The 19,941-nt window shown below is 40.0% G+C and overlaps 1 protein-coding gene across 2 annotated transcripts in view; it reads right to left on the reverse strand.

The window, feature by feature from the left end:
* Window positions 1-2,023: 2,023 nt before the first annotated feature.
* The window catches only part of PRR14L (proline rich 14 like), a 35,245-nt gene continuing 17,327 nt past the window's right edge, over window positions 2,024-19,941 (reverse strand). For both annotated transcript variants that reach the window (XM_074973269.1, XM_074973268.1), the window contains exons 4-9: window positions 12,708-18,810; window positions 8,532-8,600; window positions 7,821-7,989; window positions 6,865-6,971; window positions 5,237-5,308; window positions 2,024-4,362 (exon numbers count right to left, since the gene is read on the reverse strand). In XM_074973269.1, the coding sequence (XP_074829370.1) occupies window positions 4,086-4,362; window positions 5,237-5,308; window positions 6,865-6,971; window positions 7,821-7,989; window positions 8,532-8,600; window positions 12,708-18,810 (6,797 nt within the window). In that variant the 3' untranslated portion in view covers window positions 2,024-4,085. The remainder of the gene's footprint in view (window positions 4,363-5,236; window positions 5,309-6,864; window positions 6,972-7,820; window positions 7,990-8,531; window positions 8,601-12,707; window positions 18,811-19,941) is intronic.

A 19,941-nucleotide genomic window follows, 5' to 3' on the forward strand; every position in this document is an offset into this window, starting at 1 on the left:
AGTGTCTCATAGGCAGGAATTTACAATACCTTACTACTTTGCAGAGGTTAACCTTGTCACGCAACTCTAACTGCTATGTATAGTGTAGCAGGCCTGTGTTTAATACCCCAGTTCTCTCCCCACCTTCTTTGGGGCAGCAAAGCTACACAGAAGCAGTGGAATTCAGGAGGAGCAGTGCAACACTCAGCAGCTACCCCAGCTAACCAGTGACTTCTTTGGCATGTTGGTGCTTGCAACATGTAGCCTCTGGTTTGGACAGGAGAGAGCAGAGGGAAAAAAAGGAATAAATCAGACAGGGACAGAATACAGAATTCATGCAGTCCATCCTGCACTTGCCAGTGTTGTTGGGTAGTTTATAAACAGGAAAACATTAGGACCAAGGACCTTACCTGAGCACCTAGGTGGTGTTTGGAGATTTGTTTTTCTGTACTGTACACAAGCCTGCATGCAGTTTCTTCATCTCATGTGTGCGCAAAATGTTACACAGTAGCCTAAACAGTTACTGGCTAAAGAGAAGCAATATTTGCACTTCTATTCAAGGATTTCAAAACACTTCACAGACAATGAATTCATTCTCACAGCTCCACTAAGAGACAGATATTATCCTCCTTTCACAGGTGGGAAACCTGAACTAACTTAAGGCACAAAATAAGAATAGTATTTGAGGGATTAAAAACCCAAAGTCTTTAGTAAACAACTGAAAGATTCTCAAAAAAAATTTATTTCCATAAATTAAAAACACACACACAAAAGAAAAAAAAAATCAGTGGAATTTTAGATTCACAAACTATTAAACAGAAACTAATCTGCAGAGGCATAACAGAGGCTAATGTTACAAAGAGAGTACAAATTTCCATTGAGCTATTTATTAACGTGATAATATCAGACACACATCTCATTCAGGCAGTTAGCATCCACTCTCCAGCGGAGTGACTGACATCTACCACACCACAGAACCCAACTCTGAATAGGATACAGTAAATGAGAATGGCTTGCCAAAAACCATATCCGGAAAGCATCAGAACTCAAGTGTACACAGTCCTGGGGATACAGGATCATGAAAGCCCCTTCAATATGCATCAAGTACCTTTTGCTGCTTGGTTTGCAGCTGGATGAGAACATTAAGCTTTGATTTCAGTAAAGTAAAAATCCCATCTATCCCCAGCCAACTACGTTTGTCAGATGCTCAGCTTGCATTGCTGGGCTCTTTCCTGAGAGGGTACATGGGGACAACTCTGCAAATTCTCCTTTTAAATGCACTCTCAGTAATTCACAGAGCCATATGTACAAGGTCTTTTCCATATGACAAAAAAAAATCCTCATTTGGGTGGCTCCATCTTAGGAAGAGGCAAGTGTACACTTCCTTACGCTAGAGAAAAGTGTCAATACCCAAAAGTTTGCATCCTCCACATTTCTCTCATAAAACGACTATATGGGACAAAAGCAGCTCAGATTGGAGTTTGAGACACCCAATCATTGCACTATTGTCCCTCACAGTATAAGTTGCTGCCACAAACAAAAGTCAGAGCAAGGCTGCTGCTCTAGGAGCACTGCAAACAGGAACAGAAGTTGTGGAGAAGCACAAAAGCATGATTAAGGTTCGACGACCTGAAGAGAGGGGGGAGGGGGTATCTAGATTAGCTTATACCTTCATTACACAGCTATAAAAAAAACCCTTGATCATGATAATGCTGAAGTGTTAGAGTTTTCAAAAATCCTGGGGAATGTGGTATGTTGGGGAAATCACAGACCTGAACAGTTCCAGCGATTGTAAGTGAAATGGAGCTGAATATTTTCATTGTGCCTCTCTCTGCTGTAGCAACAAAAAGAGCTTTCTGTGAAATGTTATTTCAAAGTGACAATAAACAAGGCTGAGAGGAAAGAAGCAGACAAAGAACAAAAGGTAAAAACAAATTAAATGTTTCTAAGCACATGCTAAGCGGGCAGAACCCTGCTTGGACCTGAGTTTTCTCCCCACCCACCCACTTCACAAACCCCCCACTGAGGTTACATCCCAACTCCACCATAGAGCCAGAAGCTCCCTCATTAGCATTAATTCCACATCAGTATTAATTCATTTTGTAATAGTGTGTCATGAAATTCCACATTGTGGCATAAAAATGGAAGCACAGTCAATCAATATCTGTGCTGATGTCATGAATGTATGGGGAGTTTAAAAAACGTTTTAGAAGGCAATATCCACAGTACTGTGATTAGTTATTTTCAGGGATCCCTTTCATGATATGATGAGGATTGATTAAGGTATCACTTAGTAGCCTCAATGGATCAAATGGACCTGTACAGCAGTAGCCAAAATGGTATGTCAATAGGCCCAAATTTTGCCTCCATCAGCGTAAAACAACCAAAGCGATAGTTTGCATTTCTATTTCAGTTTTCCTCACTGGGTAAAGATGATCAACCCCCAAAACAAGGGTGTAAACAGTGCAAGAATCACAGCAAATGAGCTGAGAACAAAACAAACCCAGAACATTATTCACTGAAGTCACACAGCGCAATCATCCAACATTTCCTGCCTGTTCAAAGTTCTTGAATTTAACAGATGGCTTGTCAGTTTAAGTTCTCTGTCAGGTCAACAACAAAGCTGGCAGACCAGCAAAAAAGATAGCGGGGTATCCTCAACCCATGTTTGGACTGGGTCATAAAGCTCATTCACGAGATGTCTGACGTACACGCTGATTTTGGAGGTAAATAGAAAGTTGCTGTAGGGGCACATAGGTAAAAAAAGTGCAAGTTGCAGGGAAAAGAAACAATGGAACTGTTAAACTTTGAGAATGTCAGCAATGACAGCATCCTATTAAGCTTTGCCTGAATAACTCCTGTAGGCACTGAAGAACAGAAATTACCTGAATTGCAGCTTCAAGTAAGGATCCCAGAGGGGAGCACTGGTCCCTCAAAAGTATGGCTGAGAAACTACCCAGTGCTACTTCAAATTACGAATGGCCTTAAGTTTTTCAAAACCAAACCAAACCACTTTTTATACATTAGGAGGCTTGAGTGAATCTCTTTGTACAACACTAGCCATTAAGTACAGCACTGCTGTATAGTGAACCTCTAATTATATAAGCTACGTGAAGCTCTATCCCAAACTAGAATTCTAAGTTAAAATGGTAGAAAGATGAAATGGAGAAAAATCTTCTTGGCTTGTTCAGATCAAATTAGTATTCTTGTCAGAATTAAAAATGCTAAAAAGAGTATAAACTTCACACTGAAGTTCCTGGTGCCATGTCTCTGAGCATAGTCCCACTAACTGAAGATTAGTAATATCCTTCTGCTACTCCCTACCTTTCCCCCTCCGCCCAAAGGCAAAGCACCAGCAAACCAGGTTAACAAATCCACTCTACAATTTGTTAGAACTTAGCATTTAGCGCCATTTTTCTTAATGTGGGATTAAAAAAAACCAAGGCAAGTAACAGTAAAAGGCGCCTTTCATGCAGCAAATAAAGGAAAAACACATACAAAGTGCAACTTGTTTAAGACCTGGTCATGTATGGCTGCTGCTGACTGAGTGTAGGAAGGGCAACTGAATCACAGAAGAAAACTTCTGGGCACAGACATGGAAGTAATTAAAAGCAAACAAACTATTTTTCTTTAATTTTTGACGTTTGTGGAATCTCAAGAACCCACCTACCTAAATTCATCTCTCCTACCTCTATCGTCAAGTTGTCTGGACAAGCCACTACAGTAAACAGCAGACTCAAATGAATGTGCAAAAGTTCAGGAGTATTTAGAATCCTAGTGTCATTGAAGGTGTACTATTTCCTCCTTTACTCTTCTTGTCCCACCTGCAGGTGGTGTTTAAACATTAGCCACAATTTCTAAAGAGGCTGGGGAGGAATAGCATGCCTCCTGGCTGTGCTACACTCATGCAGGGGAATTAAAGGACTCTTTCTTGCATCACTAAAACACACACACACACACTAGCACCTCAAAGAGGGTGACAGCCAACAAATGATCATCAGGTATTAGAACTGAGTGGTTGGTAAGGTCTGGAGAAATAGGCAGATCCCTCCCCAAGCAGATCAAAGCATTGAAGGAACTGAGCCATTTCCCACTGGATGCTTCCCTCAGCTTCCAGATGCTTGCTCCCGTTCTTCCTCCTCTGCAAAGAAGGCTTCAAGGTCCATTAGTTTCTGAATCAGGAGGGCATCTAGCTCTCTGCCCTGTAGTGCAGCCTTTTTTGCCCGGGTGAAACTACCCGCCACTTTCACTCTGCTTCGTGCCTTCCTCTTCCGGGGAATAGTGAAGTCCTGGAACTCCAGAATCCGCTTCCTCTTCTGCTGACTGATTGAGATCAAGGATCCATTTTTCTCCTTGGGCTCCTCAAAGATGGTTTCCAGACACCTGGGAAGGGCAAAGGGTAGAAGTTAGAATATCAGAGTGATATACTTCTTTGTTCACAGAAGTAAAAGGAACCATCCTGCAGCATCAGGGAAATAGACTAGATGACTCAGGCCTTTTACATTTCTAACTTCTAGGATTCTACACTTCAATGATCCTTCTGGGGCCTCTCGCATGCAAATTTATCTGGAGCTCATGCTTCTAACCAATGACCACTTCTCTTTAGAAACAGTTTCACATCACCCAGCTGTTAGTATATTTTCTGGATAGTTTCTTGTTGGTGCATAGATATCCAGGTGGAATCTCCCTCTGCCTGTTTTAGTCCAAAAGCGCAGACCAAGGAACAGAGGCATCTTTATCCTAAGGAACAGAGGCATTTAGACCTAGACAAAGGATTTTTTTTAAAAAGGGGGAAAAAAATGTAAAATTGTCTGTAAAGCAGCATTCTTGGTATTTTGCACTGAGGTCCACATGGGGTTTGTCCAGTCCCTATATTCCATATCAGTATAATTTTGGAATATCTTGTTTGCTTTTGAATTTTGGAAATAATGGGTACTATACATTGGCTGCACAATTAAATGAGTGCAAATAAAAGTTAAATACAAAAAAGTGACATTTAAACATTCAACATGTATAAGTTCTCAATTCCTGCTACTGTAAATGCCCCATCCCCAATCACTCTCAGATATTAAGGACAGATTTTCAACCTGCTTTCTGAATTACCTTTCTTCAGCAGTTCAAATCAGAGCCATCATTTCAACTCTGTTTTGAAGGGTGCTTATTTTTCTCTTTTTATTTCCATAAGACATGTAGTTTCATATCTCCAACCAGTTCAATTACATATGCCTCACCCCACCTGTTGGTGAATGTAACCAACCTGGTCGCTGGAGGGGACTTGTAGTTCTTGTTTGTGTAAATTTCTTCTAAACTAAATTCTTTCTTCTTCAGCCTGGAAAAACAAGTAGTGAATGAAGCAATGAAGCCAGGAGAATTTCAGAACCATCTTCCCCTACACAGGCAACCTGACATAGAGAAAGTGTGGTTTTCCTCCCACTCCTCAAACTCCATTAATTAATCTGTAATGAGTTTTAGAAAGAAATCTGAGAAGCTCGTTTTGATGAACCTTTCAAATGGTGCTTGAGGAAGTTGTGGGTTGTGACCTGGCATTTCTGCAAGGATGAATGCTCCTCCCAGTATGAAGTGATATTTCTAAAAAATGATACTCAAAGACAAAAGAGAAACATAACCCAGAAGGCCGTGTCCTGTGAGGGTATGAATACGGGTCTACCAAATTCGTGGCTGTGAAAATCTTGTCCATGAAATCTGGTCTCCAGCCACCCAGCTCTGAAGACAGAGCAGAGAGCAGCAGGTGCTGTCCAGGCACACAACTCTGAAGGCAACACCATAGCCAGCAGTATTGGAGAAGTAAGGGTGTCAATACTGCAGCCCCCTAATAGGCTTGCAATTCCCTTTTGGGTTGGGGCCTCCAGTTTGAGAAACCTTGCAGAGAAATCACACATTTTTTGTGGGCTGGTCATGGCACAAATACACATCCATGAAATTTGCTGTTTATGCCGTGACCAACCCACAAAAAAATGTTCGATTTCTCCGCAATTTAAGTAGATCCCTAGTTATGAAAAATGGAGAGGAGGAAAAAAACATTTCAATGGCACAAAAGGTTAATTAAAATGGATTTCATCTCTTGAGACTTGGTTTAAAATTTGACTATAGACAAGGGTAATTCTTTTGATGCAATTTCAAATGTAATCTCTGAAGAAATGGATTATCCTCAACCATCCACCAACTTGCCACTTCTGCTCTTCAACAGTGGTCCTGGACTAGAACACGTCAGACTCAAGTAAATTGAAAACGCTGTGTATGTAGTTGACATAGAGTCTGCCCAAATTAACATTCAACTTTGGTTTTCCTACATCCTGTTGGACAGTCAGGTAAGTAGAGACTGCAGACAAAAAAAAAATCTCAGAATTTGGGTTGGTAGGGGATTCTAGAAGGTCATCAGTTTTCTCTCCCTGAATTGTAGCAGGACTGATTTATTTCTAACATACCTGTGTCTACTTGAGTTATTCAAGGCTAGACTGTAAGGGGAATTCCATCTCCTTCCTTGGCAACTCATTCCATTGCTGCTTCTAAAGTTTTTCATATTTACTCTAAATATTACTTGGAGTAGTTCAAGTCCATTATTCCTTGTTCTTTCTTTTCTGATTGATGAAAATTGATCTTTGTCCTCTGTAACATTCTATTTGTTTGGAGACAACTATGTACCTCCTCATTCTTCTATACAGACAACATACTGAGCTCTTAACCTTGGCTTATGGAGAAACTGAGTACCAAGACCACCTAACTCGGAAAAGACTAACTGCGCAAGTAGAGAGAATAGACAGAAGAGGAAAGCCATTTGTTGGAATGGTGATGCTACAGTGCTGGACACACTTCTTAGAAATAGCAGATCCCAGTATCACTATCCATTTAAGAGAGATATCTCACCTTTTTGGTCTGGGGAGTCCCATGGGGGTGAGGTTAGGGTCTGGTTTGGGAACAGTTTTCCGGATCCGGATCTGAGAAACTCTCTTTGGCCTCTTCTCTGGCTCAGCCTTTTGGACAAAGAGAAAGAAATATAAAATAAAGGAGCAATTGCTTACCTATCAGCAGTGTTCTCTTCCACTTGGGGTCTCCATTTTAAGTGTGTGTAAGTAAAACATTGTATGAAGCTAAGGCAGGCCACATATCAGGGAAATTTTGTAGTATAACACTTTTTTGGCAACAAAATTTACATGCTCCATGCAATACAAATGTATATCCATTTTGACTATAATGTATGAAACATCAAGCCATTCAGCAAGGAGAGTGACTGAGTGATGCAGCTTCATCACTGAGTTTCTTCAAATCAAACCTGGATGTCTTTCTCAAAGAAATGCTCTATTTCCACCACAGATTATTGGGCTTAATGCAGGAATCATGGGGACAAATTCTATGACTTAGGACATCAGACTAGATGGTTACAGCGGTCCCATTTGGCTTAAAAAAAAATCAAATCAATGAATCTTGCTAATGTTTTTCAGTGCAATATACCAAGGGCTTTCTGGGAAAGGTAAGGAGGAAAGCAGTCTTCCAGAATTCTCTTCTGCTCCCATAGGCCCTCTATCCCTTTATGTTTTGCTTACCTCTTTCTGCTTCAGCATCAACTACTCCCAATTAACACAGGAGTAGCATAGACCAGAGGAATGCAAGGAGCTCTCTCTATCAGTGGTAAAAGCTCTGCCTTTATAGTGATCCAGGTCCTGTGTGCCTGGGGAATGAAGGTCCAAGCTCAGACCTAAACCCTAATCCTTGTCTAGTTGCAATGCAACACTAAAACTAGGTTAACAAAGCCACCATTTTACTGTGTGCACAAACACTGGCTGCCTGTCTACTTCCACTAATGAAGGCAAGAAGACACTCACTTTTTTCAGTTCGGTGGCGCTCTGGGATGTGGGACATAGTGGGAGAGAAGCATCGAGTTCATCAAAGGGATGGACCTGTAATTCAGGTACTGAAAGCCTGAGTGGAGATATTGCTGATTCTGGAAATGTGCAAGACTTTGGTAGCAAATCAGAGAGTGAACGTTCCAGCCTATAAATTTGGGGGGGGGAGGGAGGGAGGAGAGAGGGGAAAGGGGAATGAAGAAGAGAGAATATTTAGATTAATGACGGATTTTTATTGTGACAGTATTCTAGAATATAGGCCATATTATAAATTAGAACCTTGACTGGATTGCTCGAACTGTTTGCTTTGTTCACTAGATATATTTAAAAGGAGATTGATCTCCCACATAAGCACCAAAGGTACATGTGAGTGAATACCAGTGTTTGAAGTCCAGCTCTTGAACAAGATAAAGTACCTCAGGTGAGAAAATGGACCATAATAATTTCATGTATCTTCATGACAAGCAGCACAGAAGGTCCGAAAGATTATCTACATTCAGCATCTACTGTTGTGTGTATATATGTAAACATACCCATATGGGGGCCATTCAGAATCGGTGTTACACTGCATTTTTGGCAGACAAACCCTTGTAAAGGGATCTACCAAAACCTGAAAAGCCAGACTGCCAGAATGTGGAAAAACTCACGTTCCCACCATATGTAACAAATATTACAGAGTAAGACTCTTACCTTATCTCAGCACCCGTGGTCCTTGCAGCTTCTGTTCCCTGGACAGTCATGTGTGGTAACACGGCATAACTAGTTCAAAAAGAACAAACAAACAAAGCTAAATTAGGTCTACACCAGAAAAGGGGAGGAAAGACTTCATCAGTATAATCTAGACTCCAAGGAAGCAAAGAAATGTCAGGGATGTCAAAGTACCCTCTCCTTACCCCACCCAATCCCCACCAAAAACCTAACATGACAGCAACCTACATTTGTCATTAGTGTCTAAGATTCACTGACAAATTATCCAGGAGGGAAATACTTCTATTTTCACTTCTTAACTGAAAAGTAAGATGAAGAAACTCAGAAAAATTCAGAAGGGGAAGAAGCTTGTTTTAGTATGAAAGCTGGAGTTGTTTTCAAGAGACCCTGGGTTCTCCATTCCAAGCTGGTTTTGTGTGTTTGTTTGAAAGGTAAATTTAAAGTAACAAAAAAACAAGCCCTGATAGACTTGTCTGCCAAACAAAAGGAGCATGGTAGCCAAACAAGTATGATCAAGGACTTCCACAAGATTAACTCCACATACTTTCTAACTCCTGTTGGAATGTTCTTAATTGATGGGAATATCAAAGTCTATTCTATAAAGACTACTGGCTACACAGATCTATAGGAAAAGGACCAACACAGCAGTTTGGGATCTTCTAAGGCTAAGCTTCTATTTTTTGTATGTGCACTATTAGCATCACACACAAGAAAAATTAAACAACTCAGTTATCTGGAACAGTTTTGATTTCATTTGTTAAGTTTCAGGCCATGTCTACACTACAAAATTAAGTCAACCTAACCTACACTGGCATACAGCCACCGCAGTAATTACGTTGCTTGTGCAAGTCTACACTTTGCTCCTTGTGTCGGTGGTGTGTCTCCTCAACAGGAGTGCCTGTATCAATTGTACTGTCAGTGTGGGGCACTGTGGGACAGCTCCTGAAAGCCAGTAACAATCGAAGTAAACAACACAGTGTCTACACTGACACTGTGTCGACCTAAGTACATCAACTGTGACTCTACACTGCTCATGGAGGTGGAGTTATTAGGTCAGCAAGCAGAGCAGTTACGTTGGCAGAAGCAAAATTTAAGTGTAGACACTTCCATAGTTAGGTTGACATAAGCTGCATTCTGTCAAATTAACTCTGTAGTGTACACCAGACCCAAGTCCCTTACCTATTCTCTCCATGTGCCTATAACTAAATATATTCAACCCTACTAAAGTTAGAAAGCTTGAGACTTAGATTGGGATACATGGAAAACAATCTGTTAAGAAGCATATATATACTTTTGCTGTAGATTGCAGACAGCATAGCAGCAGTAGGCATGAAAGACACTTACATAGATACCCGATGAATTTATTTACCACATTTATCATTAAGTGACACATGTACAGTGCTTCTTCTCCACCAGTATTCTAGTCACTACTAGTCTGGCAGTACTAGAATTTGAACTGGTAGTTTGTGCATGGAACAAAATATTCTGCTTCATGCAGTAAAAATGCAGGTAAGAATGATGAAAACATTCCACTCCTCTAAAAAGTTTAGTCTCAGAAAGGCAGTAATGTGGAATAAGGTTTTGCTTAAAGTAAAAATTCTGATCACTGTCTGGTAGCAGCAGCTTTACAGGAAGGAAAAAACCATTCCAGTGTTCACTGCCTGGTCAGTTATGAAAAAGCCAAAGCTAAATGAAAGAATCCAACTGGAAGGGAACTTTCTCATCACAAGAAAAGGTCCATGTGAAGCTTAGGCCTGCTATGATTGATAGTGTCAAATTCTGCTGACATTCGTACATGTCAAATCCTTTCCCGATATTCACCCATCCTCATCAGAATAGCCTAATAAATTTTTGATCCTATTAAGTGCGGACATGGAGATGGTTACTTGACCTTGGCATATATTGCAGCAAATATATTTCTCCACAAAGCAACAGCAATTCCTTCATGAAAGATTGAGTACAAGATTCAGTCCCCCTCGCACTTCTGCCTAATTTAGAGATTACACCCCTTTTTAAAATAAAAATTGAACATCTTACTCGTTTATCCAAATATTTATAACATGTTTTGAGTTTTTAAATTTTTTAAAATGATATTTCACAGCTTCTGTTTTAAACATTTATGCTGGCTTTTCCTCCCACGTTGTCTTATGACCAAATCCTTCAAAATATCACTTTGATTGCCTATTTTAGAAGCAGAATTTGTTCAGTGCTCTACTTGAGAGTTCATTGAGCATCACCCTTTCCAGCTATTATAGCATGCTCCAATGACTTCTCTTTAAAAAAGCTGTGAGTAGGACAGAAGAGTCAACCACAATTTCTTCTCACTTTAAGAACGTAACATTTCTTGAACTGAATTTTAGGGACCGCATACTGCATTTCAGACTTTTGTTATCTGTCCTGAGAAGTACTTAGATTTTACTTGGCTTCTCTCCATTAGTAGTAAAGTACATTTCAGAGTGTTTTTTTAAAATTGGCCTTTAGATGCAGGGATTAAATCTTCACTTATGTTAACAGACTGATAGTCTGCAATCACAGCACAGCCTGTTAGATAGTCTGACTTGTGTGCAAAAAAGGGTGGGAAGAAAGGCTGATGCCTAAAAAACTAGCTTATCAAGTGCTGCACTCAGCATTAGCTTCCCATGCCGAGTGCTACATCTCTCAGCTCAAGATAATAAAAACTCACCTGATACACAGATGTAAATTATAAAAAAAAGGGTTTACATTTTTCTTAGGACAGTGGTGATGATTAAGAGTTACCAACTCTGCTCAGTTCTCAAACTGTGGCTGGACCTGGTCACTCCAACACAGTTATGAATCTATATTATAAAAAGCTGTACTTAAAATATTGCTTCACAAAGTCTGGCAGAGAGATCACAGCTCCACAGGATGATAAAGTTGGTTCCATAGGATACTATTCAGCTCCATTCTTTTACTCCCTAGGAGTTTTATTTAAAAAGTTCCAAAGCTTATGCTTTACACTTGAACTGGTATAGAAGGTTGTCAAGACCTTGGTAGACCAAGAGAATTTAAATCAGTGGACTGAATACTTGATTAGCTCTGGCCAGCAAGGGCCACTTTAAACTTCAAAGGTCTCAGATCACAGATAGTGAAATGTATGTAGTTAGTTATCTGGCAAGATTTTTGCCTATACCAATAACCAAACAGGGACACAGAGAAGCCAAGTTCAACATTTCTTTAGAGATCACAGTGGTAGGCAAGAGAATTCATCAGTTTATCTATTTTAATTTATAGGCTTTTCTATAGTGCTCGTAATTGTAGTATTTGAGTACCTCTCAAACAGCCCACTCCTGTGAGGTTAGGCAGCAGAATTATCCTATATTATAAATGACAACTGAGGCACAGAAATGTCACACAGGAAGCTTGCAGCAGCTGCAGAGCCAGTGGTCCCATCTCTCTTCATTTCCCATGTAATGCCTTAACAAGTCCACCCTTCCTCTCATGCAATTAGCAGCAAAAGAAAAAAACAAACAAACAGTCTTTATTCCTCTCTTACTCCTTTTTAGTTTGATAAAAAGGCCAAAATTCATCCGTGATCTCGGTGGAGCTGCACTTATTTATGCTAACAGTGCATCTTGCAGAACGGTCAACAGGAACAGTTATACAGAACAGGTTCAATTAAAATTAATGTAGAACAATTCATTAGAATGCGATTAAAAGTTCAACTAGGTGCAACACAATTATTCCTTTCTGTTCAGATTTAGAATTTGCCCAGCCACGTAAATCCGTCTGGTCACAGCTCAAGCTAGACTGGTAACTCAGGTGTCTGAAAAACTTTCCTACCTCAAAAATCTAGTAGCTCTGCAGTCATTTAGAACAGAGTTAGTGAAGTAGCTCACCTTTCTGCAATATATATTCTGGTGCATGCTGTGTATGTATTGCAGAGAGGGAGAAGAAGAAGAGTTAGCAGTTCTGCCAGAAGAGATTATTAAAGAAACCAATGAAAACGTACTCAAATTCAGATAACAGAGATGGTTCTGTATGGAAGTGTCTTCTATTGAGCCATTTCCTGAGTGGAGTGTGCAGGAAAGTACCGGAAACTGACCCTCTACTCCAAACTCTAATACCCCTCTCCCTCCCCAAAAGCTGCAACTATATACACTATGTATTTATTCTCAGAAAGAAGTTGATGGATTTTACCTGTTCTCGATGCCCAGACTTGGCTGCCACTTGCAGTGATTGGAATGGAGAGGAGTGAATTCGGAGGGACAGGCAGAAGGACCATGCTGGCTCCATATGGAAAGTACCCTGCCCAGTGAGTAGGGCAATGAAGAGAAGAGGTCATCTGATACCGAAGATGGAGACCTTAACCCTTTCAAACCCTGTGTGAATTGTGACATAAACAGTCTCTGGACAGTAGGAATTCGACGGGTTACATTTCTTCTTTTTGTCCAGATCCTGTAATATCCAGGGGAAGAAAGTGCTAACACTGTGTGAAGGCCAAGCATGGAGCACCCTGTTCTTCTTTTAGCTATGGGATTTCTCCTAATGTCATAACTAGGGATTACAGCCTCTGTGGTTGTTAGAGTAGAAGAGTGCAGCTCCTTACTGAGATTAGCGTCTTCCCTGAAAGCCGCTGTACCTGAGTAGCTTCGGGACAGGAGGAAAGAGAAGGTCCATTTTGAAGGCTGTGACGGATGTACTGGTGCCTCTCCTAAAGCTGGTATATCAGGTACACACTGTTGGGATGTAATCCCTCTGAGGTTTATCAATGAATCAGAGTCCAATTTTATATGAAAAGAAATTGGGGAAATGGGGGTATTGAAGACTGATGATGGAATGTTGCTACTCAAGTCTAAAATGTGTATTTTGGTGTAGTCTACAGGATAAAGTGCCAGTGGCTGAAGGCTGAACATCTTGGTGCACAAGCCATCAGCCTGGTGAGAGTTTAACTTCATGTTAATGCATGAAAAACCTTCCAGTAGCTTTTTAGATCTAAGTTGGCTGAACTTTTCGACCATTGGACGTTCAGAGGAACATTGCAGAGTCTTTAACCTGTGGGTGCTTTTGGGCGGGGCCAGTAGTTTACTGGCCATAGTAGACAGCCTGCTTAACAGTATTGGATCTTTGGTACATTTACTAAGTTTCAAGCTGTTCAACAAACTGCACCTATTGGCTCTCTGCTTTGACATATGGTCGAGTCTCATGGCTATTTCTGCTTCCATTACTAATGGTTTACATGCAAAATATACAGAGCTGAGGAGTTTGTGTTCTTGCGTAGGAACAGTTTCAGGGAAATTCCTTATAAAAGCTGAGCTTTTAACTTTGTTACTTTTTCTTACAGTTTTGAGCTCATCTGATGTGGGGACCTTTTTGCACTTCCTTCGTGGCTGCTTCTTTAATGAAAAAAGTCCTCTTAGTTTGTGTGTACTTCCAAAGGCACTGTGGATTTCATCATCCCCAGCAAAGCTTTTAGCTTGTGGTTGTGAGAGAGAAACAGGAATGAAAGGGGTATTATCTGCTGACAATTCAATGTGGGTCCCTAAATGAAAGCTCAGGCTTTCCACTTCTGAGTCCATAGTCTTCATATGCTCTGACTTATCATCATCCTTGGAAATCTTTGGCCTTTTGACTCCTTGTAAAGTGCTATATATTTGTTTATTGTCACTATCATTTATACTGCTCATGACAGCAAAGAGCTGCTCTCTAGGACCTTCGGTCTTCATGACTCTTGAAGATGCTGCCAGTCCATCTGAACAACTATCTAAAGGCTCACTATCAAACATCACACCCTCCTGCAATGGGATTTTTGCTTTCTCTTGACCTTTTGACTCCTTTATTTGCTGTGCCCGCCCCTTACGGAGTAGGATGTTTTGAGCTGGATATTCTTCAGTCTCCTCACACATCTTTCGCTTAAGAGTTTGACATTCACCTACTTTGCCCAATCTCTCTGCATCAGACACCTCATTTTCTGCACTGATTGAGTCATGCGGCATCTTCATTTGGTCTCCTATAACCTCCTTCCTGTTGTCTTTGCTCTGTGAATTTAATTCATAAGGCAGACACACTTCGCTGCAATCGAGATATTTTAAAGATGCTTCTGTGTCGTTTTTTGACAGCTTATTGCTACATACTGTGTTATAATGGACTTCTGATGTTTCTTTGTTAACTAAGTCTTTAGATTGCAAATAATTGTCTACGATTTCTGAAAGCAACTTGGCATCTCCTAATTCTGAATGATCTTTAATGTAAGTTTTCCCTTTATCTGAAAGGTTATTCAAACTCCATTCTGGGATCTGTTCAGTAGAGTAGGTTTGTGAAGGCTTTTCATAAGTCTCAGCATTCAGAGGCACACAGCTTCTAACTTTGTCACCGGAACATTTCAAGTCTTCTAGCAAAACTCCTAAATAATTTTTATGGTCAAAAATATAATGCATTGGCTTCTTTATTTTTTCTGCAGTTACTGCATTTTGCCTCTGGTCGTCTACAGATGGTCTTTTAAACTTCTGTACACAATCAATACTGTCTGATGAAATTACATCCATCTCTTTTACAACTGGCCCTGCACTTACAGACTTCTCCTTGCTGTGAGCATGAGAAGCCGTACACACTTCTAGTTTAACTGCATCATTTAGGGAGCTAATTGCTTTTTCTCTCTCTTCAGATGGGCTGTCATTGCCATCAGCTCCTCTCTCAAATGACTCTATCAGCTCAAGAGGTTCTATAGCAGAATAGTCATGACAGAGGGCATTTGCTGAAGATGAATCCTGGTCAACTATCTGTGCATTCTCAGATGATGCAGGCAGCTCATCTTTTTGAGGCAGGCAGATTTCTGAGTTCTGAGTTAAAGGTGTTTCTGAAATTACTCCTTTCAAACTGGAAAGCTCTTGATTCACACAGAACTCTTCAGACTGCACTTGATTCACGCGCTCTGGACCATCAGCAACTGTAAAAGTCACAAGTTCTGGCTGAGGACAAGCTTTATTTCTTTCTATGATTCTATGATTTACTGAAGAATCCAACAGAAAGCATGTTTCATTTGTGATCTCTGGAATGAGAGTCATATCTTCTGGTACACATGAAAGACTCTTGCAGGCTGACTGAGACACAGAAAAGGATTCAACAATGGTCTTAATGTTATTTTCCGGGCCCATAACCAAGCTACCCGTGTTCAATAATGCAGAAAGTTTGGTATTTTCTGCCAATATTGTATGTTCTTCTTTTTGATCTTCCTTTGCACTACTGAGAGAGTCTGTGTATTCTGAATGGTTCGCATTTACCAAACTTTTGGAAGAACTACAGTCCACCATACTTCCTTTGAAAGTTCCATGATCTTCCCTTGAACTGTTATCTACATTATCAGATTCTTTTAATTCTACTTTCTCCCCTTCCGATAGATCACTGATGGAATTTGTGTATTCTGAACAGTCTGTATCTACCATACTATTGGAAGAGTTATCAACCAATATTTCTTTGAAAGTTCCTTGAAAACTCTTTTCTCTTAAAGACTCATGAACCAGTGCAGTTGTGTCTTCATCTTTCTTTAGAGTTAATGATTCATTTTCCTTGGAGCGGATAGATCTTTTAGGTTCATCCACTGAACTTGTCAAAGTTTGTACACCAGTGTTGGAGATGTCCAAGTCATACTGTTGGAACTCTAGAACTTCATCGGCTACTCGGGTTTCATTTTGCTTGTATGAAACTGGCCCGTTAAGCTCACTTTGACATGCAAGATATTGATTTTCCACCTGACAAATGGTCTCATTTGGTTGCTTTGAGTGTTTAAAACCTGACAATTCTAAGTCAAAGGATTGGTCCAAATGTTTTTCATGACTTGGGATGCCGGAGTCTGTGTCACTCTTTGAAGTGCCGCCTTCGGAAAGATTGTATTCACAAGGTAACACAGTCTTCTTGTACATCTTTAATTCTCCCTCTCCCAGGACTACTGTTGTGTTGCCAAGATCAAGATGGATACCAAATATGGTTTTGTTCAAATCTCTGTTGACTGACTCTTCACTAGTCTCATTTTGGTGACTGCCTTCATGAGCTTTTACACTATCCACAGTTTCTATTCTATCAATTTCATCTTTCTGTAATGCACAAGAGTTAATTTGTTCTTGTCCCTTATCTGTATCAGAAGTTCTCTCTGTGGTGCCAGAATCTAGCCTTTCCTCTGTTATTTCACTCTGGCCATCATAGAGTTTCAAGCTTTCTACTTTGATATTTGTATTTGAAATCTCCACTTCTGATAATCTAGTCGTGGACTCATCTGGAGTGCAAGCTGAATGCAATAGCTTCTCTGCTGTGGAAGTACGATTTGCCATATACTGAAACATATTGCTGCAATTCCAACTATCTTCGCAAGGAACAGATTCACATGCTACATGAGTGTTCTCCTCAGGACGGTTGACTGCCTTTTTATCATTATGTACAAGTAAGTCTCCTGTTTCCAAGCCATTGACTTCTTCAGTCTTCAATTTAGTCTGCACTTTAAAAGAATCCTTGTTCAGTGTAGCATTATCCAAGCTGGTACTATCTGATAAGATGAAGCAGGTCTTGACAGCTGAACAGTGGTCTTTTATACACTGGTCATTATGAGTATACGTGTTACTTTCTTCATTTTCCATATCAGTGACCATCTTCTCTGTAGCACCCAGTGCAGAGTGGATGCTCTTCTGGTGACCTTTACTTGCTACATTAGAAGTACTGAAATTCCTGTGATTTACTAAAGACAGTTCTTCATTTTTATGAAGCAGAAGGCCCGTATGTTGTGTCTCCAGTTTTGCAGAAGCAATGATGGATTCTTTTTTAGACAGTCTGTCCAGGTACACATCTCGGTTTGAAACTATATCAGTATTACAAGAAGAAAGTTCACTTATAACTCCAAGAGACACTCTTGATTTTTCTGCATCATGACAAAGAGCTTCACCTAGTGTGGAAGCAAAGTTAGTTTCTTTGCATGCAGGCAGGTTAACATTAACACAATTTGCTTCTGGAGCGTTACCAAAACTGTTGTTCAGATCTTCTACCACTGAACTGCTGTTGGTTTCCTTTTCAAACAGTTGTGCCTCAAGGGAAACTTCACCTACCTTGGTGCCATAGTCCAGAAAGTCATGAACAGTGGGAGGAGAGTTTGCATATTTATTGTAGATATTATTATAGCATGTATGCATGTCTCGAGGCTTAATACTGACAAGGTTTTTTGTGTCCACCAATAGAGTGCCATTTTCTTTTGTATGTTGTTTCACTATATCACCCCAGCACACATCATTAATAAATATTTTCCACTGGTCCCCATCCTTTTTCAAGCTATTAATTTCTGAAGGGATTCTTAAATCTCCTTTTGGAAACTCCTCAGTTGATGAAGCAACAGAACTAGGAACTGGCAAATTAGAGCTCTCTGAATGAACGCTTTCTTGAATATCATGCCCACTATCCATGCCACAACTGTTCTTCATAGCAGTTTCTCTCTGGATTTCAGCAGCTTTCCCAGAACCATAGCTGTATGAATGGTCAGTGCAACTATCCATTTCTGATTGTTCAGGCTCATCACTGGACATTTCTTCACTCTGCACTGGAGAGAGCTGTTCTTCCACCACAGGCTTGGAGATCCAGTTCTCTAGAAACTCAGTTCTTTGACTATCATCATCACAGCTTGGGCTGTCTATCTCTTCTGCAAGATACTCCTCCTGTATTTCACAGATCTCAATAGTGTTGTCTTCTAGTGGCATATTTCCAGATTCCAGACTACACAAACTTCTTAATGAACCACATAAAGCTTCAGAGCTTTCTTTTGAGAGAGGCATATCAACTTCAACACTACTTTTAGATACAGAAACAGCACTGTTGTTATGAGGGCTCTTTTCTTCATCTTGCTGGTAAGTCTGGTAACTTGCAGGTGCTGCATTAGTTTCATTAACATGGCTTGATCTAGACAACTCTACTTCTCCAGTCTCTGAATCAAAAATAGCACAACCCATGGTGGTCAATGACATGGTAGTACAGGCTGTTAATCCTCTACATTCTTTTTCTTCTTGTGGATGTTCTTTTGTTGATCCAGTCTCCACAACTGTTAAAGGCTCTAAGGGAACTAAGGTGTTGGTTTCTGAAACCTCATCACTGGCCATGATAGTGTCTATATCTGGGCATTCATTGTTCTCAGGTGGAAGACCTTTACTCACTCTGTCATTCCTGTGTCCTGCTTTACTAAATATCCTAGTCCCATCAGCCTTCATACCTTGTACTTCTTCAGTGGGCTTTGGCAGAATTTCAGGTGTCACCTGTACGTTTGTTTGGTTTTCTTCTGCACAATAAAAAAAAAAAAAAAAAATCAGTACTGCACAATAAATTTAAAAAAAACTTCCGTTTTACTTTCTTCTCTACTTAATATACAATTATTAGCAGCACATTACTGATTGATCCTTAATCACTTTGACAAACCCTACCACCAGTCTACTTTAAAACAAATCAAAATTATCTTTTAATCCTAACTGTAACCTATTTGCATGGATATTAAACATAACTGGTATGGATCCAATACTCTGAATTTTCAGATCACTGTAATTCAGGAGTTCAGAGCCAGAGGTCATATGAGTTCTAACAAACTAGTGGCAGTGCTTGTTTTCAGTAGCATTTTTCTATGATGAATAGCAAATTAAAATACTGTATGTACAGATTTAGAAGTGTGGGAAGTAGACAAGATGTGTATTTAAATTATCTGGTGGGACAGAGTAAACTTCAAAATTGAATGAATTTTCAAAATTGAATGAAGCTTCAAAATTGAATGAATTTATACCGTCTTAATTGTATTACAGGAGAGAAGATTAAAAAGTCTCCTCTTTTGTACTATAACTTTTGTACTGCCAACTACCGTTCTTCTGCAGACAAGGAACTAGAGGAAGATATGTATGCACTGTTGAAATGAAATTTTACAATGGAGCAACTCTTTCAAGAGCATTTTGCATTTTTATTCCCTTTCTCTCTTCCAATCTATCCAAATATTACCAAAGTTAAAAGTAAGACGCTTGAGGTGGAAGAGACCCCATTAGACTGTCCAAGTCCATTTCAATACTGAAACAGTCTGATTACATCTTCTTTTTCGTAAATCTCTTCACTAATGCCTCTTCTTTCTCTACAAAAAACAAATGCCTCAGCTTCACCTTCAAAGATTTGAATAATCTGTTTCCACGTGTATCTTCTTTTCTAACCACTCCCTTTATTGCCTTCTCCCACTCTTGGGTAAAAAGGATTCTCCTTTAGCAGCCTCTACTTCTGTGCCAGCTAGCTTCCGTCAATTCATTGGAAAATTTTTCCTAGTTTGATATTTCTGGATTGGGAATTCATGCCCCTTTTATACAGGTGTTCAGAATGTTATCGTTAAGATCACCAAAGATGTCTATGTGCATGGCTCCCTGAACACACACAGCATTCTATT

Source organism: Natator depressus, chromosome 15 (assembly GCF_965152275.1).
Source record: "Natator depressus isolate rNatDep1 chromosome 15, rNatDep2.hap1, whole genome shotgun sequence".
NCBI classification, from domain to species: domain Eukaryota; kingdom Metazoa; phylum Chordata; order Testudines; family Cheloniidae; genus Natator; species Natator depressus.